Genomic DNA, 15,195 nt, shown 5'->3' with positions numbered 1-15,195 from the left:
ATATAAAACTTATCTTTTCTTCTCATGTCATACTTGTCAAAACCTACTGATCTAGTATATATACAAATTATGGGAATCAAGAAAATCATCAAAACGTGTTTGAAGAAGTTGCTCAGAAGGTCTGATGCAAAACAGAAAAACATGGACAGTGTGCAATTGAATGCAAACATCAATATGGCAATTGAAATCCACACGTGTCCGAAACTATATCCGTGTTTGATTTGTTTCAAAAACGGAGAGGCTGAACAGAAAGCAGAACAGAGAGCCCCAAGCCATCAGTGCCCTGAACTGTACCCCTGTTTGGTGTGTTTGGTGCAAGAAGACTCGTCGAGTGTTGACAAAACTTACAAAGTTGTTGAAAAGCTCAGTAGCAGAGACTTAGAGAGAAATGAGAATCACGAAGCACTTCGCCAGTTCTTCGCCAGGCGTGGGAGGCAATTTGTGCCAAAACAGTTTTAACAATAAATTGAGTGATGAACAGACAATGAATAGTAACAAAATAAAATGTATGAACTGTTCGTGTTTTATTGTGTTTATCTATAGTAATCTAGTTGGGAATCACTTAAGCTTCAAGAACAACTATGCTTGCACATAGTTATCAAACGAGTAATGGTCATATGGTCATATATATATGTGCAAATCGCTATGCATAACTCCTCAAAGATACACAGAATGTATCGTAAAATGCTACAAAGTACGATACTTAAGCAAAATAAAACATGAAATAAAGTAAAACAATCACAGAATAATGTTACGATTTTCGGTACAAGCTATACTGAGCTGATTATTATAAGGGAAAGTGTTGTCTGTCGTATTCACTTGGATACGGTTGAACCATGTAAACAATACTCTTTGTGTGTAAAATTTGGGATATTTTCTGTGTTTGAAGGTACGACCTTGGTAGTTATAGTTTCTATAATGTGTTCGCGATTGAATCAAGCCGGGTTTATGCATATACAAGAGATATAAATGATTTTACGAGGTTTTAAACATTTCCAATTTCAGAAAATATTTCTACTTTCGATTTCGTTTTTCTGAAAATGAACAAACTTTTTTTTTCCTATTGTTTAATTTCATAAAACGATACATAATACATGATTAAGATAATTTTAAATTATTTTTAATGAGTGTATTTTCTTTATTTTCGTAAAAGTTTAAAAAATAAATAAATAATGCAATTCATGGAATGATATGACGTGATATGTATGACGTCATATTGCAGAGTTCTCGCTGTGCGCTGGTCGGCCATCTTGAAAAATAAATTGTGAAGGTCGTATTTCCAGCTTTCCTGCGGTAAGTATGACATGAATGTTTAAAAGTTTTATGAGAAATTGTGTCTAAATATATGATGTATCATATTACCAACAAGTTTTGTCGATGTGTGCATTGAATTACGTAAAAACTTATGTCAAAAGAAATTGCTCCCAGCTCGTTTTAGAATGTTTCGAACATTCTCGAAGCCGATTTTAGAAACTTTAATTCTCGGCTAGATATGTTGAAAAACATAGTAAGCAGTGTTAATTCATATCTCTTGTCTTGTTTATGTCATATTTTGAATGATTTTAACTTTGTTTAGGGACCAAACTGACAGAAATAAGAAATGACAAATCATGCAAGATTGATAAATATCTTCTTCTATTTCTTTGTTTGAAAAATATGTTGAAAATTATTTTTTTTAAACCAGAGACGGCAGTTCAGATGCAGTCGTCCTGTGTGTCAGAAAGCTGGTGATCAAAATGGTTGAAGGCAGTACCCAAGAAAGTACATTTACAAGTAAGTAAAATCAGCTGAAAATTAATTCCATGAATTGAACTGTCATATCATAATCTCAGTGCTTAGTCTGTTTGGAAATATGCTTGGAATAATTTTTATAAACTGATAATTTATCTAATAACAGACACTGTGTTTGATTTATTACATTGAACTGCTATTAGATAAATTTTCAGTTTGTGTTTGATATCTACCAATGCCATAAATGCATAATTTTGTTCCTGTTGTGAATGATAAGAAATGTTGGGAACATAATACCTTCTGCATGTGAACAGTTTTTCTGTTTCTGTTTGTATGTAGGAAGTATTTTGTTTTCAGGATTATTTCAACATTGTTGATGTGGATGAAATGTGCACTTAGCCATGCTTTTAATGGAATGAAAAAAGTAAAAAACTAACAAGCAATATGTGCAGTTTTGTTAATAAAATGTTTTGTTTCAGAGTTGTGAGGAGTAACCTAGCCTATATAACCTGAAGCTCACCCAATATGCAGTGTGTTCTGCTCTGTCAATAACAAGTAAGTAATTTCACCAAATTTCATCAGAAACAAATCTCAAAGTTACAATGAACAGTAAAGTTAACTCATCTTGGTACTTTAAATTACTGAAACACTGAACCAACATGATTTGATTTTGCTCTTTGTAACTTATTTCACATTATGGTAGCAAAATTACAGCTATGTGTCAGATTCGTGACATTTAGCATTTGTCATACATTTCACTCATTCAGTTGTCAAACCAAATGCTAAGTGTCAAATCGATTCATGATATTTAGCATGTGTCATACATTTCACTATATTATTTGTCAAACCGAAAGATGAATGTCAAATTATTTACACATGCTTAGCAGTTTATCATACATTTCACTTTATTATTTGTCAAACCAAAAGATGAATGTCAAATTATTTGAAGATGCTAAGCATCTTATCATACATTTTACTCTTTTTATGACAAATCGACTCACAAATTTAAGCAAACCAGGTGACGATGTACAAATAATTTAGGGTGACGAGCTTTTTGGTTACCTCGCCCAGCCCAACTGAAAGACTTAAAGTATATCTATAAGTCTTTTAGTTTGGTCGGGCGAGCGAGCCAAAATCTCGTCATCCCAAAATATTTGTACATCGTCACTTTGTGTGCTTAATTTTGAGATTCAAATAAATCGTTCTAAATTCAATGTAAAAAAAAGTTTCATAAGGGGGGTACTCAGTGTGAAAAAACTACATCGCTTAAACGCAAATGCGCTTTGGTAAGTATATAGCTAAAAAACGAATGCGCTATGGTGAAAATCCAAAGTCAAAAATTTTGAAAAAATTGAAAAGTTGTCAAAAAAATCATAATTTTAAGCACGTTGTTAGTGTACTGCTCTGTCATTTGTAAATCAAAACTGAGAGAATGGTTAATATGTTTTGAGACTAAGCATTTACAACTCACTGCAAATATTCTTTGGTGGTCAAAGACTTAATAGAAGTTAATTAGCCAGTGTTCATATTTAGTAAATGAAAATTAGTGAGTTGAAGCTTATATTGTTAAGTTTTATTGTATATCATCTGGCAGGGAAAACAAGATCATTTAAGATTCATGTTTTTGGTGGCAAACAAATTGAACAAGTATTGTTCTTATTTTACTCATTGATGTTTTCATTTTTCAACAGAAATGTTTTGTTTTTTCAGCTCTTGTATGGCTGGTCTGACCTCAGTGGAAGTTGTTCGTTTAAATGGTTTCGGGACATTGAAGTAAAACAACACGAGGTAAAATACAAAGTGCTTATTTATTTTTTAACTTGTTTATCCAGTAGTATATGATAAACAGTTTTTGAACTTGTTCATCCAGTATTATATGGTACATACAACAATAATGTAGAATATTAAATCACTGAGTTGCGGCTTCTCTGAACAAACATCTGTTCACTTTATGTCCACAGTTTTTTGAGAAACAAACAGGGCATCTGTTTTCCCAGTTTGTAGATTTTCTCGTTTTGCAGAATGTCCCACCAAGAGTGAAGGGCTGCCTGTTTGCTTCAGATTCCCAGTCCTCCTCGCTGATGATTTCTGAAGTCCTTACGCAGTCACCCCAGTCTTCAACCTCAGTTTGTACAGGTGATAATGTTTTTGAACCATAGTTCATTGTCATGTCATTGGAGTTGTTCAGCTGCTCCAGTTCTGACTGTAACTCTGTTTTGAGTACAGCAAGTCTAGCCTCAAGAATGGCAATTCTCTTAATTTTGCGATTAAGTCTCTCCATTGTACAGATCATAAATTGCTGTAGTTTTCAAGTTTTGTAATGATATTAAGTATGCGTTACATATTAAATATGCACAAAAATAATGCATTCGATCTGCATTTCACAAGTGTAAAACATCACAAATGAATGGTATTTCAATCTACTTTTTTGTCAAACCATATGACATTATTTGTTCATGACATTTAGAAATAGTCATACAATGCAAATTCTTCTAGTACACAATCGCAAATAAATAATTCTTTCAGTTGTCAAACCAAATGCTAAGTGTCAAATCGATTCATGACACTGAGCATTTATCAAACATTTCACTCTATTATTTGTCAAACCAAAAGATGAACGTCAAATTATTTACAGATGCTAAGCAGTTTATCATACATTTCACTTTATTATTTGTCAAACCAAAAGATGAATGTCAAATTATTTGAAGATGCTAAGCATCTTATCATACATTTTACTCTTTTTATGACAAATCGACTCACAAATTTAAGCAAACCAGGTGACGATGTACAAATATTTTGGGATGACGAGATTTTGGTTACCTCGCCCAGCCCAACTGAAAGACTTAAAGTATATCTATAAGTCTTTTAGTTTGGTCGGGCGAGCGAGCCAAAATCTCGTCATCCCAAAATATTTGTACATCGTCACTTTGTGTGCTTAATTTTGAGATTCAAATAAATCGTTCTAAATTCAATGTAAAAAAAAGTTTCATAAGGGGGGTACTCAGCGTGAAAAAACTACATCGCTTAAACGCAAATGCGCTTTGGTAAGTATATAGCTAAAAAAACGAATGCGCTATGGTGAAAATCCAAAGTCAAAAATTTTGAAAAAATTGAAAAGTTGTCAAAAAAATCATAATTTTAAGCACGTTGTTAGTGTACTGCTCTGTCATTTGTAAATCAAAACTGAGAGAATGGTTAATATGTTTTGAAATTAAGCATTTATCATTTCTGTAAAAATCCAATGTTATAAATGAAACCAATATTTACCAGAGTAAACATTAATGTGCTATTGTATGTAAGAATGTTTCGTCTTTTACACGTTTCATTTCTTTTTTTCAGATGAGATGCCATACACAGGGGATCCGACAGAAGACAGCAGACAAAATTCGTCGATGTATTTGAAATGTCATTGTTTATTTGAAAAAAAGATACCTATCCACACTTGTTCGTTTTAAAATATTGTTTGTATTATATGTGCTTTGTACCGTTGCTTTTTGTTTATCAGTAATTCTCCAACACTTGTATTTCGTGTTTTACATGAACATTGAAAATTTATCATACAGTAAATCATTTCAAAAAATAAAAATCAAATGGAGAAATACTGATTTATCTGTTTGCTTTTAATGTTTGTGCTGTCTTGCTTACCCCAGTAACGCGGGTCTTGTTTGCTATTGTGAGTACTGTTGTTATTTTTTTGGCCATCCAAAGTATTGTTCACGAAAGATAACACATTTTTTTCATAAAATTGGTTACATTTTGGTCTGTCGATTTTTTTCATTGAAACCACAGTCAAACGGTTTTTCACTATATTTTTTTATGAGAAACAGCCAGACTTGGTCACGGCTGAAACCGAGGAACATTTGTGATTGAACAAAATTTTAGCAGTAATACTGCTTGTAATTCATAAATTTATTAAGCTTTGGTCTTGTCATATTGATTACGATATTGGTTGGAACATGGTAAACATTTTGATAGTGTGCACAAGAGCAAAATTTGCACTGCATTTTAAAATGTTTCATTTTTGTGAAATGCTGTTGACAAAATGATTTGTTTGCTCGTGCCAGCATGGGTCGACGAGATTCGTTTCTCACTGTCCTTTATGCGGCGGTTTAAGATGCAAGCCTGTTGTTTTGTCAATGTCTATAAAGTTCAGCTTGAATGAAAATTGAAATCAATATTGCAAGATCAAGCAATTTTTAAAAAAAATGTTAGAATGTAGATGCGTTGTGAAATACAAGTGAAATGTACTAGGCTCATTGCATTCTTAGTTTGGTTTCGAAGTGCAAAACTTCATTCATCACAAACATTCCTCTTGAACGACCGAACATTGATATGTGGCAATGTTTTCGTTCAGCAAAATGATTTGGCAAAAGTAATTTAAAGGCTAGCATGAGTATGGAGGTGTCGTTAGACCAGCTTAGTATTGGTGTAAGGTGGTGTACAGTGCCAATACTAGGAACCGCTCATGTTCACCATGTCACGCTACAGGCAATGAAAAATAGGGAGTGGCAACCTCTTTGTATTGCCGTGGTCCGACACTCCACACAGTCTTTACAATGAGAGGGGAAATATAGGCAATCGGATGCTTCTTCCTAAGTGTGCCTTGTCGAGTAACTGCCTTTGGCGTTGCCTTTATTTTCAAATTTGTGAACAAATAAAACTAGGTTAGGACCACATAATAGGGTTACGATGAAAATTAGGTTTCCCTTTTAATGCTTGAAGATAACAGCCACTGGCGTTATACTTCAAAAAATGGCTCGAAATACACATATCACACAAACATTCAACATTTCAACATTTTGTCAGCAGCATTTTTCATTTTTCAAAAAAATACTCAGATGTACAAAAATAATGCAAAACATGAACAGCAAATTCACAAATTCTGCTGTGTTGAAATTTAAAAAATCAAACATGAGATTGTATGAAAAAGCTTCTTTTTTATTTTCAAACAATTGAGATCTCACGATCATAAGCCATATGTACAAAAATAATGCAACTCTGAATTGTAATTTCATGCTCTCAACAAAAAAATATGCATCGAAAATTGTGAAAAATTGTGAAAAATTGTGAAAATCTAGAAGTTGACGAGAGATCTCAAGATTTCAAAAAACGAACTATAGGCTTTATTTCACACAATACTTCATGAAAAAAAAATCAAATCTTCATAATGTTCATAATCTAGAAATTAACGAGGTATCTCAAGATTTCATAAAAAAATTATAGGCTCCATTTATTCAAAATTATAGGCTCATGCAACTCCTTCAAAAAAATAACAAATTTCAATAATGTGGACCCACGTCCATGAAACCTGAAAAATTGATAATTTACTGACACTGGCGTTCACACAAGATTTCACGAAAAAGTTAAAATCTTCATGATATCAACAATCATACATCACAAGAACTCTGAATGACAATTCTATGGTCTGAACATTCGAATATTTTGAAAATCTAGAAATTAACGTTGGATCTCAAGATTTCAAAAATCGAACTATAGGCTACATTCTTCAAAAATTATAGGCTTCATAAAACTCACTCAAACACTCAGATTTCAAAACCTTCAACATTTGTGCTCTGAAACTAGCGTTCCCACCAGTTTTCATGAGAAAAAATTTAAAATCTTCATATTGTTGAAAATCTAGAAATTAACGCGTGATCTCAAGATTTCAAAAAAAAATTATAGGCTTCATTTACCCAAAAAATTATAGGCTCATGCAAATCAAAAAATTATAGGCACATGCAAATCTCACAGATCTCACAATCATAAGCCATATGCACAAAACATGCAGCTAAGTCCATGAAACATGAAAAATTGATATCTTTCTGAGACTGGCGTTCACACAATGTCTCATGAAAAAAATCAAATCTTCATATTGTTGAAAAATTATAGGCTCATGCAAATCTCTCAAAAATTACAAATTTCACAATCATAAGCCATATGCACAAAAATGCAGCATCAAGTCCATGAAACATGAAAAATTGGTATCTTAGTGAAACTGGCGTTCACACAAGATCTCATGAAAAAAAAAATCAAATCTTCATAGTGTTGAAAATTATAGGTTTCATTTATTCAAAAAATTATAGGCTCATGCAAATCTCTCAAAAAATTACAAATCTCACAATCATAAGCCATATGCACAAAAAAATGCAGCTAAGTCGATGAAACATGAAAAATTGATATCTTTCTGAGGCTGGCATTCACACAAGATTTCATGAAAAAAATCAAATCTTCATAATGTTGAAAAATTAAAGGCTCATGCAAATCTCTCAAAAAATTACAGATCTCACAATCATAAGCCATATGCACAAAAAAATGCAGCTAAGTCGATGAAACATGAAAAATTGATATTTTACTGAAACTGGCGTTCACACAAGATTTCATGAAAAAAATAAAATCTTCATAATGTTCAAATTCAACAAATCAACATTTGCAGCAAATCTCACAGATCTCACAATCATAAGCTATATGCACAAAAAAACCAAGTTCATGAAACATGAAAAATTGGTATCTTACTGAAACTGGCGTTCACACAAGATTTCATGAAAAAAATAAAATCTTCATAATGTTCAAATTCAACAAATCAACATTTGCAGCAAATCTCACAGATCTCACAATCATAAGCTATATGCACAAAAAACACCAAGTTCATGAAACATGAAAAATTGGTATCTTACTGAAACTGGCGTTCACACAAGATTTCATGAAAAAAATAAAATCTTCATAATGATCAAATTCAACAAATCTACATTTGCAGCAAATCTCTCAGATCTCACAATCATAAGCTATATGCACAAAAAACACCAAGTTCATGAAACATGAAAAATTGATATTTTACTGAAACTGGCGTTCACACAAGATTTCATGAAAAAAATAAAATCTTCATAATGATCAAATTCAACAAATCGACATTTGCAGCAAATCTCACAGATCTCACAATCATAAGCTATATGCACAAATTCCACCAAGTCCATGAAACTTGAAAAAAATGATATTTTACTGAAACTGGCGTTCACACAAGATTTCACGAAAAAAATAAAATCTTCATAATGATCAAATTCAACAAATCGACATTTGCAGCAAATCTCACAGATCTCATAATCATAAGCTATATGCACAAATTCCACCAAGTCCATGAAACTTGAAAAAAATGATATTTTACTGAAACTGATTTCACATAATCTTCATAGAAAAACTACTTCATTCACAGATTTCAAAATCTCGAGCCATTTGTACAATAATAATGCGGAATCAAGTGATAATTCTGGAACTATTTCATATGAGCGTATAAATAAAAACGGTAAAAAAAATAGTCCTAACCATTTATGCACAATTATAATGCGATGCGCATTAATTTTGGCCATCGGGTATATAAGCTCCACATTTTTCAATATTCGTCATTCCAGTAGCAAGCTCTTAACTCAGAAGTGCTGTTAGTCTGCTGGGAGCCCAAAGTGGGTTTGAACTTCTCAGATTTCTCCTCGCACTATGAACTTGGTGCATCAGAGATACAGAGAAAATATCTGAGAGGTTTTTTGACCTTCTGGTTTGAACATGAGAACCGTATGTCGCGATACCTCATAGTTTTTCGCTCTTGAGTCTGGCCAGCTCATGTTGTCGATCACTTTGACATCGCCTGACGAATACGATCATTCTCTGTGATAGCCATTAGATCATATACAAAAAGCGATTTTGGCAAGTGATTTGTTATTTGCGTCTGGTAGCATGAGCATAGAAGTATAGCTTCGACGAGATTTGTTTCTCATTGCTCAATATGCTATGGTCTTGGATGCAATGCAATGATTTTGTCAACTTCGCAAAAACATTTTGGCAAAAGTAAAATTTGAGAGGCTACCATGAGTATGGAGGTGTCGTTAGACCAGCTTAGTATTGGTGTAAGGTGATGTACAGTACCAATACTAGGAACCGCTCATGGTCATCATGTCGCGCTACAGGCAATGAAAAATAGGGAGTGGCAACCTCGATGTATCGCTGTGGTCCGACACTCCACACAGTCTTTACAAAGAGAGAGGAAAACACAAGCAATCGGATGCTTATTCCTAAGTGTGCCTTGTCGAGTAACTGCCTTTAGCGCTGCCTCAGTTTTTTTCAAAATTCAAAATTCAAACTTCAATCGCTTCTTTGCTCAGAAGTTGCGATACATAAAAGGAAATGCTTTCTGAGATTAAAGTTAGCATTTCCTACCTGCAAGTAAAGCGAGCAAATATGCCTCTTTGTGCTTAAGAGGTGTGTTTGAAAGTGAACTCTGTAGCCTTCTCTTAGATCAAAAGAGAAATAAGTCTACGAGTTTTCGAGCCTAGCTTGTGGTTGAGGTACTTGAAGTTGATCGCAGAAATCCCTTCTTTGATCGGACAATGCGGCTGAGGCACTCGATTCTTGCCCCAGTACAGGCCTTCTTGTATCAGACATCACTTGTTCGGCGTTGTACCTACAACGAGTCAGCAATACCCCGTTTGTTACACCCGAGTAGTCCAGCACTCTACATTATAGGTGTAACAAATTGTAGAAGGTCGCCTGGAAGGCCTCTAATGGGTGCTGATTTTGCGTAGTGTATGACACTAGGAAAATAGGTTTCTGGCTCAGAGTTACCATTTTCCGACCTCGCTGATGCCGTGGGTAACCTGACCAATGCCAGTCACAAGTCTGGATGAAAAACAGGGAGTGACCACATTGCATGACAAAAATACTTTTCACATTGAATGTTTGACATTATAACAATTGTAAACATTTGCTTGTGTTTGATTTCATGAAAACAATTGTGTATAATTATGTATATTGATATGTTTGCAATGTTATGTATGCTATGCATGTTTGTACTTTGCTATCTGCTTACACTTTGAATAAAACATAAACTGAAATTAGAAGCATTAGTTGTATATGAGAAATTTTCAATAGTTATGCAACGATTGAGTGAAACAAAATTTAAGCATCATGAAGACTTTCGTCTTTTGAAATGCTTCAAACTGCAAAGCTCACTTCACTTTCACGTGAAAGCAATTTTTAAATTTCATCTCATATTTTTCAAAATCTTCAAACATAAGAAAAAACTCATGTTTCCTTTGCATTATAATTTCAAGCTCTTATAATCTTCACTTCTCAGCTCATTTGCACCAAGTACGGTGGCCGAGTGGTTAAGGCGTTGGACTCAAGTTCCAATGGACATTGTCCGCGTGGGTTCGAACCCCACCCGTACTAATACTTTTGCATTTAAGGCAATTGTCCATTCGACTAAGAGTAACTGCAAAGTTTTGTAAGGAATCCATGAGCAATTTGGCAGATCGTATGGCCTTTGCATTATAATTTCAAGCTCTTATAATCTTCACTTCTCATCTCATTTGTACCAAGTACGGTGGCCGAGTGGTTAAGGCGTTGGACTTAAGTTCCAATGGACTATGTCCGCGTGGGTTCGAACCCCACCCGTACTAATATGTTTTGCATTTTGGCTGACATGCGATTAGTATCCAAGATATTTCGTAATTTGGCATCACCTCAGCATGAAACAAGAAACGCGACAAGAGTTGCAACTACAAAACGATGAAAAAAACATTTGTCAAATTTGTGTTACGGACAAAAAGTGTATTGTGTTTACGCCTTGTGGCCATTTGACTTGTCATGAATGTTCAATCAAAACTAGTAAATGCTATTTTTGCAGAACTGTTGTTATTGGAAAATATCAAATTTATGAATAAATCGTAAACAATTATTTGTATTTTTGCTTTCTGTTTATTTCATTTATATGGAAAGGTGAACTGTGTTAATCACTCAAACACTACCAGTTCTGATTCACACAGTTATGCTGTAGACAACCGCAATACGCTAGTTAGCTCAAATTTCTAACATTGGTTAGCAAAGTTGACGAATGCAAGTTCGAGAAATAATGTATACGCTTTTTAGAGCGCTTCAAACTATTTAAACATACAGCAGTAACTGTACTATTCACACTTCACTTACTATGGCAAAACGATATACTGACATCGCTGGGTTTGCTGGACTACAGTACAATGATTATTTCAAAAGATTCTGTTGGGAATGCCAATTGTGTTGTGCTGGAGTCTTTACGTTAGAACCTTGTCAACGACATGATCTTTTGAACATTTTCCCTCCAGCTGGCTACTGCCAAAACTGTTTTCGATATGTGTGGTACTGTAATGATTGTAAGGCTGATGGAACGCCACCAAAAGTGCGAATGAGAAACTATTGTTTGTCATGTTTCTTCCACCGATTTGAAAATCTTGCAATCTTGGCCGGCTAACCCTGACGTGGTTGAAGAAAGTTTTCGATTGATTGTGACAATTATCTTGTTTCACAAAATAAAAAATAAAAACTTGAAATAAATTACTTTGTTTTTGTATCTGATACCAAGACGCTCATTTTTTTCTCTGATGATTTTCAATTTTCATTTTCAATTTTCATTTTCTCTGATGATTTTCAATTTTCATTTTCAATTTTCATTCTCAATTTTCATTTTTCAATTTTCATTCTCAATTTTCATTTTCGATTTTCATTCTCAATTTTCATTCTCAATTTTCATTCTCAATTTTCACATTGGTCATTTTCAAACAATTTTCAAACAATATCCTCGTGGGACTAAACCCACTCATCGCCGATATCGGGTTGTATTAAGCTTTTGCGCATTTCCACGATAAAGTTAGCTAGAAATTAAAGCTTTTGCGCATTTCCACGATAAAGTTAGCTAGAAATTAAAGCTTTTGCGCATTTCCACGATAAAGTTAGCTAGAAATTAAAGCTTTTGCGCATTTCCACGATAAAGTTAGCTAAAAATTAAAGCTTTTGCGCATTTCCACGATAAAGTTAGCTAACAATTAAAGCTCAGTCGATTTTCTACGTTAAAGTTAGCTGAAAAAGATTGCTCTGTCGAATTTCCGCGATAAAGTTAGCTGTAAAAGAAAGCTTGCTTTTTCGAGAACAATTGCTGAACAATTATCATGAACAATAAAGATAAAAAGAAGTTGTAGTTTCAACGCTATGTTTAATATGTTTGAAACCAGAAAGGTACTATCACAAAATACATCTATCGTGATGCGTCAGTCACACAACCATTGATGTTGTAGTAGAGCTGAGACTTCAGGTCTTTCACTGGGGATGGGCTCTAGGCATGCCAAAACAAAGTTGATATACTGTTCCGAAACATTGGTCCCAAACTTAAGCGCAGCTCCTTTTTCAATGACGTACGATTCCCACGGAACATCATCGTGTAACATCTCATAGGCCATTATACCAAGTGACCAGACTGTAGACTTACGAGGGAAGCATACCTTGAACTGTCTCTCAGGAGCACGATAGGCAGGTGTGGAAACTTCATATGATTTCAAAGATATGCACTCGTCATCAGTTGGCACGCAAAACTCTAAATCACATAGGCGAACTTCTATGGTGTCTGGATCGATCAACACATTCTCTGGTTTCATGTCCATGTGCATCAATTGGCACTTGCTGTCCATTTCACAAAGAATCAAAATGATTTGCCACATAATGTCTTTCACCACAGGCTCAGGGATATCAAACTTTTCCACATAGGTAAATAGGTCCATTGGCATTCTTTCGAATACCACGCTGTAATTGCTCGCTCCATTTTTGGTCTTGTCATGGTAAATCTCACAATCGACCATGTGGTTGATACCTCGTACGCCCATCTGTTGCATAAGGCAAGTGTTAGCTATCTCTGGCGGGGTTTCGCAATGTTGACTCCACCACCGACCTTGTTTTACGACAAGCTGCTTGTCACCGTTCTTGCTATGTGCCTCAAACACCTTTCCATTTCCACCCTTTCCCAGAAAATGACCTTTACTTATACGATTAAACAGAGACGACATATTGGCTCGAGTTTGAGACGCAAATGATGACTGGAGTTCTGTTTCAGCCCCTTTTATACGCAAAATATAAAATCACGTGATCACAAATATAATGAAACCATTTTAAACTATATCTGATGTCAATGAACACTTTACGAAATAAGTAAGCAAATATGGCAAGTAAGGTAACACCTACATCACTGGGCATCTTCACCACGAAGCCAAAATTTCCAAACTATGCAATACCAACAAAACGATTGGAATCCTTCACAGAATCATCAACACCGTGGCCAGATGCTAGTCACATTGACGTGAACGAGTTAGTATCTGCTGGCCTAGTATACTCAGGTGTGGGCGATGCTGTCCGTTGTTACTATTGCGGCGGTGGTCTAAAACATTGGGAGATCGGTGATGATCCGATGTATGAACATGCGAGATGGTTTCCAACGTGTCCGCATATCGTTATTTGTAAAGGAAAAGATTACGTTGAAAAAGCAAGGCTGGGTGAACATCCATCCATATCAAAACAAAATGAAAAGGTAAACCAATCCGATGAACAGGAATCATCAATTTCACGCCAAGAAACAGCCATGGAAGCAGCGGCCGAGTTTGGTTACCACATGGATTGGATACGCATAGCTGCTAGAATATACAGTGAAAGAGAAGGTCCGAATTCGCAGTTTCAAGCGAGCGATCTTATGTCAATTCTGATGGAGATGGAAGACGATCCAAGTATGGCGATAAACTATACTGCTGGTTCTAGTTCTTGCTGTGTAACTGAACAATCCCTAGATAGTCCATCAAATGGGCTAGAAACTGATCTAGAAGCATTGCAAGAAGAAAATCAAAATCTGAAGGATAAGCAAAATTTGTCTTGAATGTCTTGCCGATGTGATCTTCCTTCCTTGTGGGCATATTGTAACTTGTCCACAGTGTGCTCACGCCAACAGTCAATGCCCTATTTGTCGCAAAGATATATTGGGCTTAGTCAAATGTCAATTTGCTGATTTTTCTGAGAAGGATGACGATGGTGTATACATGACATCAAATCATTAATAGTATCGACAAAACAAAAATACTGTTTAAGTGTCATATTTTATTTTCATTTCATTTTGGAGTGAAGTAATGTCGTGTCTGATTGAATGTCGGAGAGAATCGCCATACAGAGAATAACTGTTTAATGTTTTTGTTATATTGTTCACAAATTTTGAAATGACATTGCACATTTTTTTATGTTCTGTCGCAATATGTCTTTTGCAAAAAAAACATACTTCGGTTTTATTTGCAATACTTTTTGCTACCATGGCTTGTTCATCTTCTGAAAAATTGTATTGTGACAAGTCCGATATCTGATGTGTTTGAAGACAGCAATTGCAATAGTACGTCATGTTTGATTTGAACAATACTGTCCATTATGCTTTATATTGTTTTTTCCCAAATCTTTTCTTCAAATGTTTTCTGATATCCTCTGATACTGCCCATAAGAGGTCTTCATCGTGAATGATTGAATGCAAATTTAAATGCAATGTATCTCTAAACTGTTGAAAAATATCTCTGTGAAACGAAACCCAGCAAGCGAAGGCAAGCAGTTGACCTAGCGTCTGGTTACTACAAAATCGGTTGGCGACTGGAT

At 34.7% G+C, this 15,195-nt stretch overlaps 2 protein-coding genes, 1 long non-coding RNA gene and 2 other non-coding genes across 5 annotated transcripts; 4 read left to right on the top strand and 1 right to left on the bottom strand.

Annotated features, from left to right (window-relative positions):
* The first annotated feature begins 668 nt into the window (after positions 1–668).
* Positions 669–5,172, top strand: LOC128203102 (uncharacterized). The gene is made up of 5 exons (XR_008255858.1): positions 669–889; positions 1,223–1,293; positions 1,685–1,773; positions 2,211–2,286; positions 5,071–5,172. It is a non-coding gene; the product is annotated as an uncharacterized LOC128203102 (long non-coding RNA).
* Positions 5,173–10,862: 5,690 nt separating this feature from the next.
* Positions 10,863–10,944, top strand: Trnal-caa (transfer RNA leucine (anticodon CAA)). The gene has a single exon. It is a non-coding gene; the product is annotated as a tRNA-Leu (tRNA).
* Positions 10,945–11,092: 148 nt separating this feature from the next.
* Positions 11,093–11,174, top strand: Trnal-uaa (transfer RNA leucine (anticodon UAA)). The gene has a single exon. It is a non-coding gene; the product is annotated as a tRNA-Leu (tRNA).
* Positions 11,175–12,781: 1,607 nt separating this feature from the next.
* Positions 12,782–13,583, bottom strand: LOC128246199 (uncharacterized). The gene is made up of 2 exons (XM_052964388.1): positions 13,026–13,583; positions 12,782–12,859 (listed from the first exon to the last, which is right to left on the bottom strand). The coding sequence occupies exons 1-2, from the start codon at positions 13,581–13,583 to the stop codon at positions 12,782–12,784; spliced, it is 636 nt and encodes a 211-aa protein (XP_052820348.1).
* A 152-nt stretch (positions 13,584–13,735) lies between these two features.
* On the top strand, positions 13,736–14,440 carry LOC128246198 (baculoviral IAP repeat-containing protein 2-like). The gene has a single exon (XM_052964387.1). The coding sequence runs from the start codon at positions 13,736–13,738 to the stop codon at positions 14,438–14,440; it is 705 nt and encodes a 234-aa protein (XP_052820347.1).
* The last annotated feature ends 755 nt before the right edge of the window (positions 14,441–15,195 follow it).

Source organism: Mya arenaria, chromosome 9 (assembly GCF_026914265.1).
Source record: "Mya arenaria isolate MELC-2E11 chromosome 9, ASM2691426v1".
Classification (NCBI taxonomy): domain Eukaryota; kingdom Metazoa; phylum Mollusca; class Bivalvia; order Myida; family Myidae; genus Mya; species Mya arenaria.
This window is presented reverse-complemented; position numbering and strand designations above follow the sequence as displayed.

Coding starts and splice junctions, on each gene's coding strand:
- LOC128246198 (XM_052964387.1), top strand. CDS start 13,736: ATGGCAAGTAAGGTAACACCTACATCACTGGGCATCTTCACCACGAAG.
- LOC128246199 (XM_052964388.1), bottom strand. CDS start 13,583: ATGTCGTCTCTGTTTAATCGTATAAGTAAAGGTCATTTTCTGGGAAAG. Junction 12,860..13,025: donor CTCCTGAGAGACAGTTCAAG/GTATGCTTCCCT, acceptor TGGCATGCCTAG/AGCCCATCCCCAGTGAAAGA.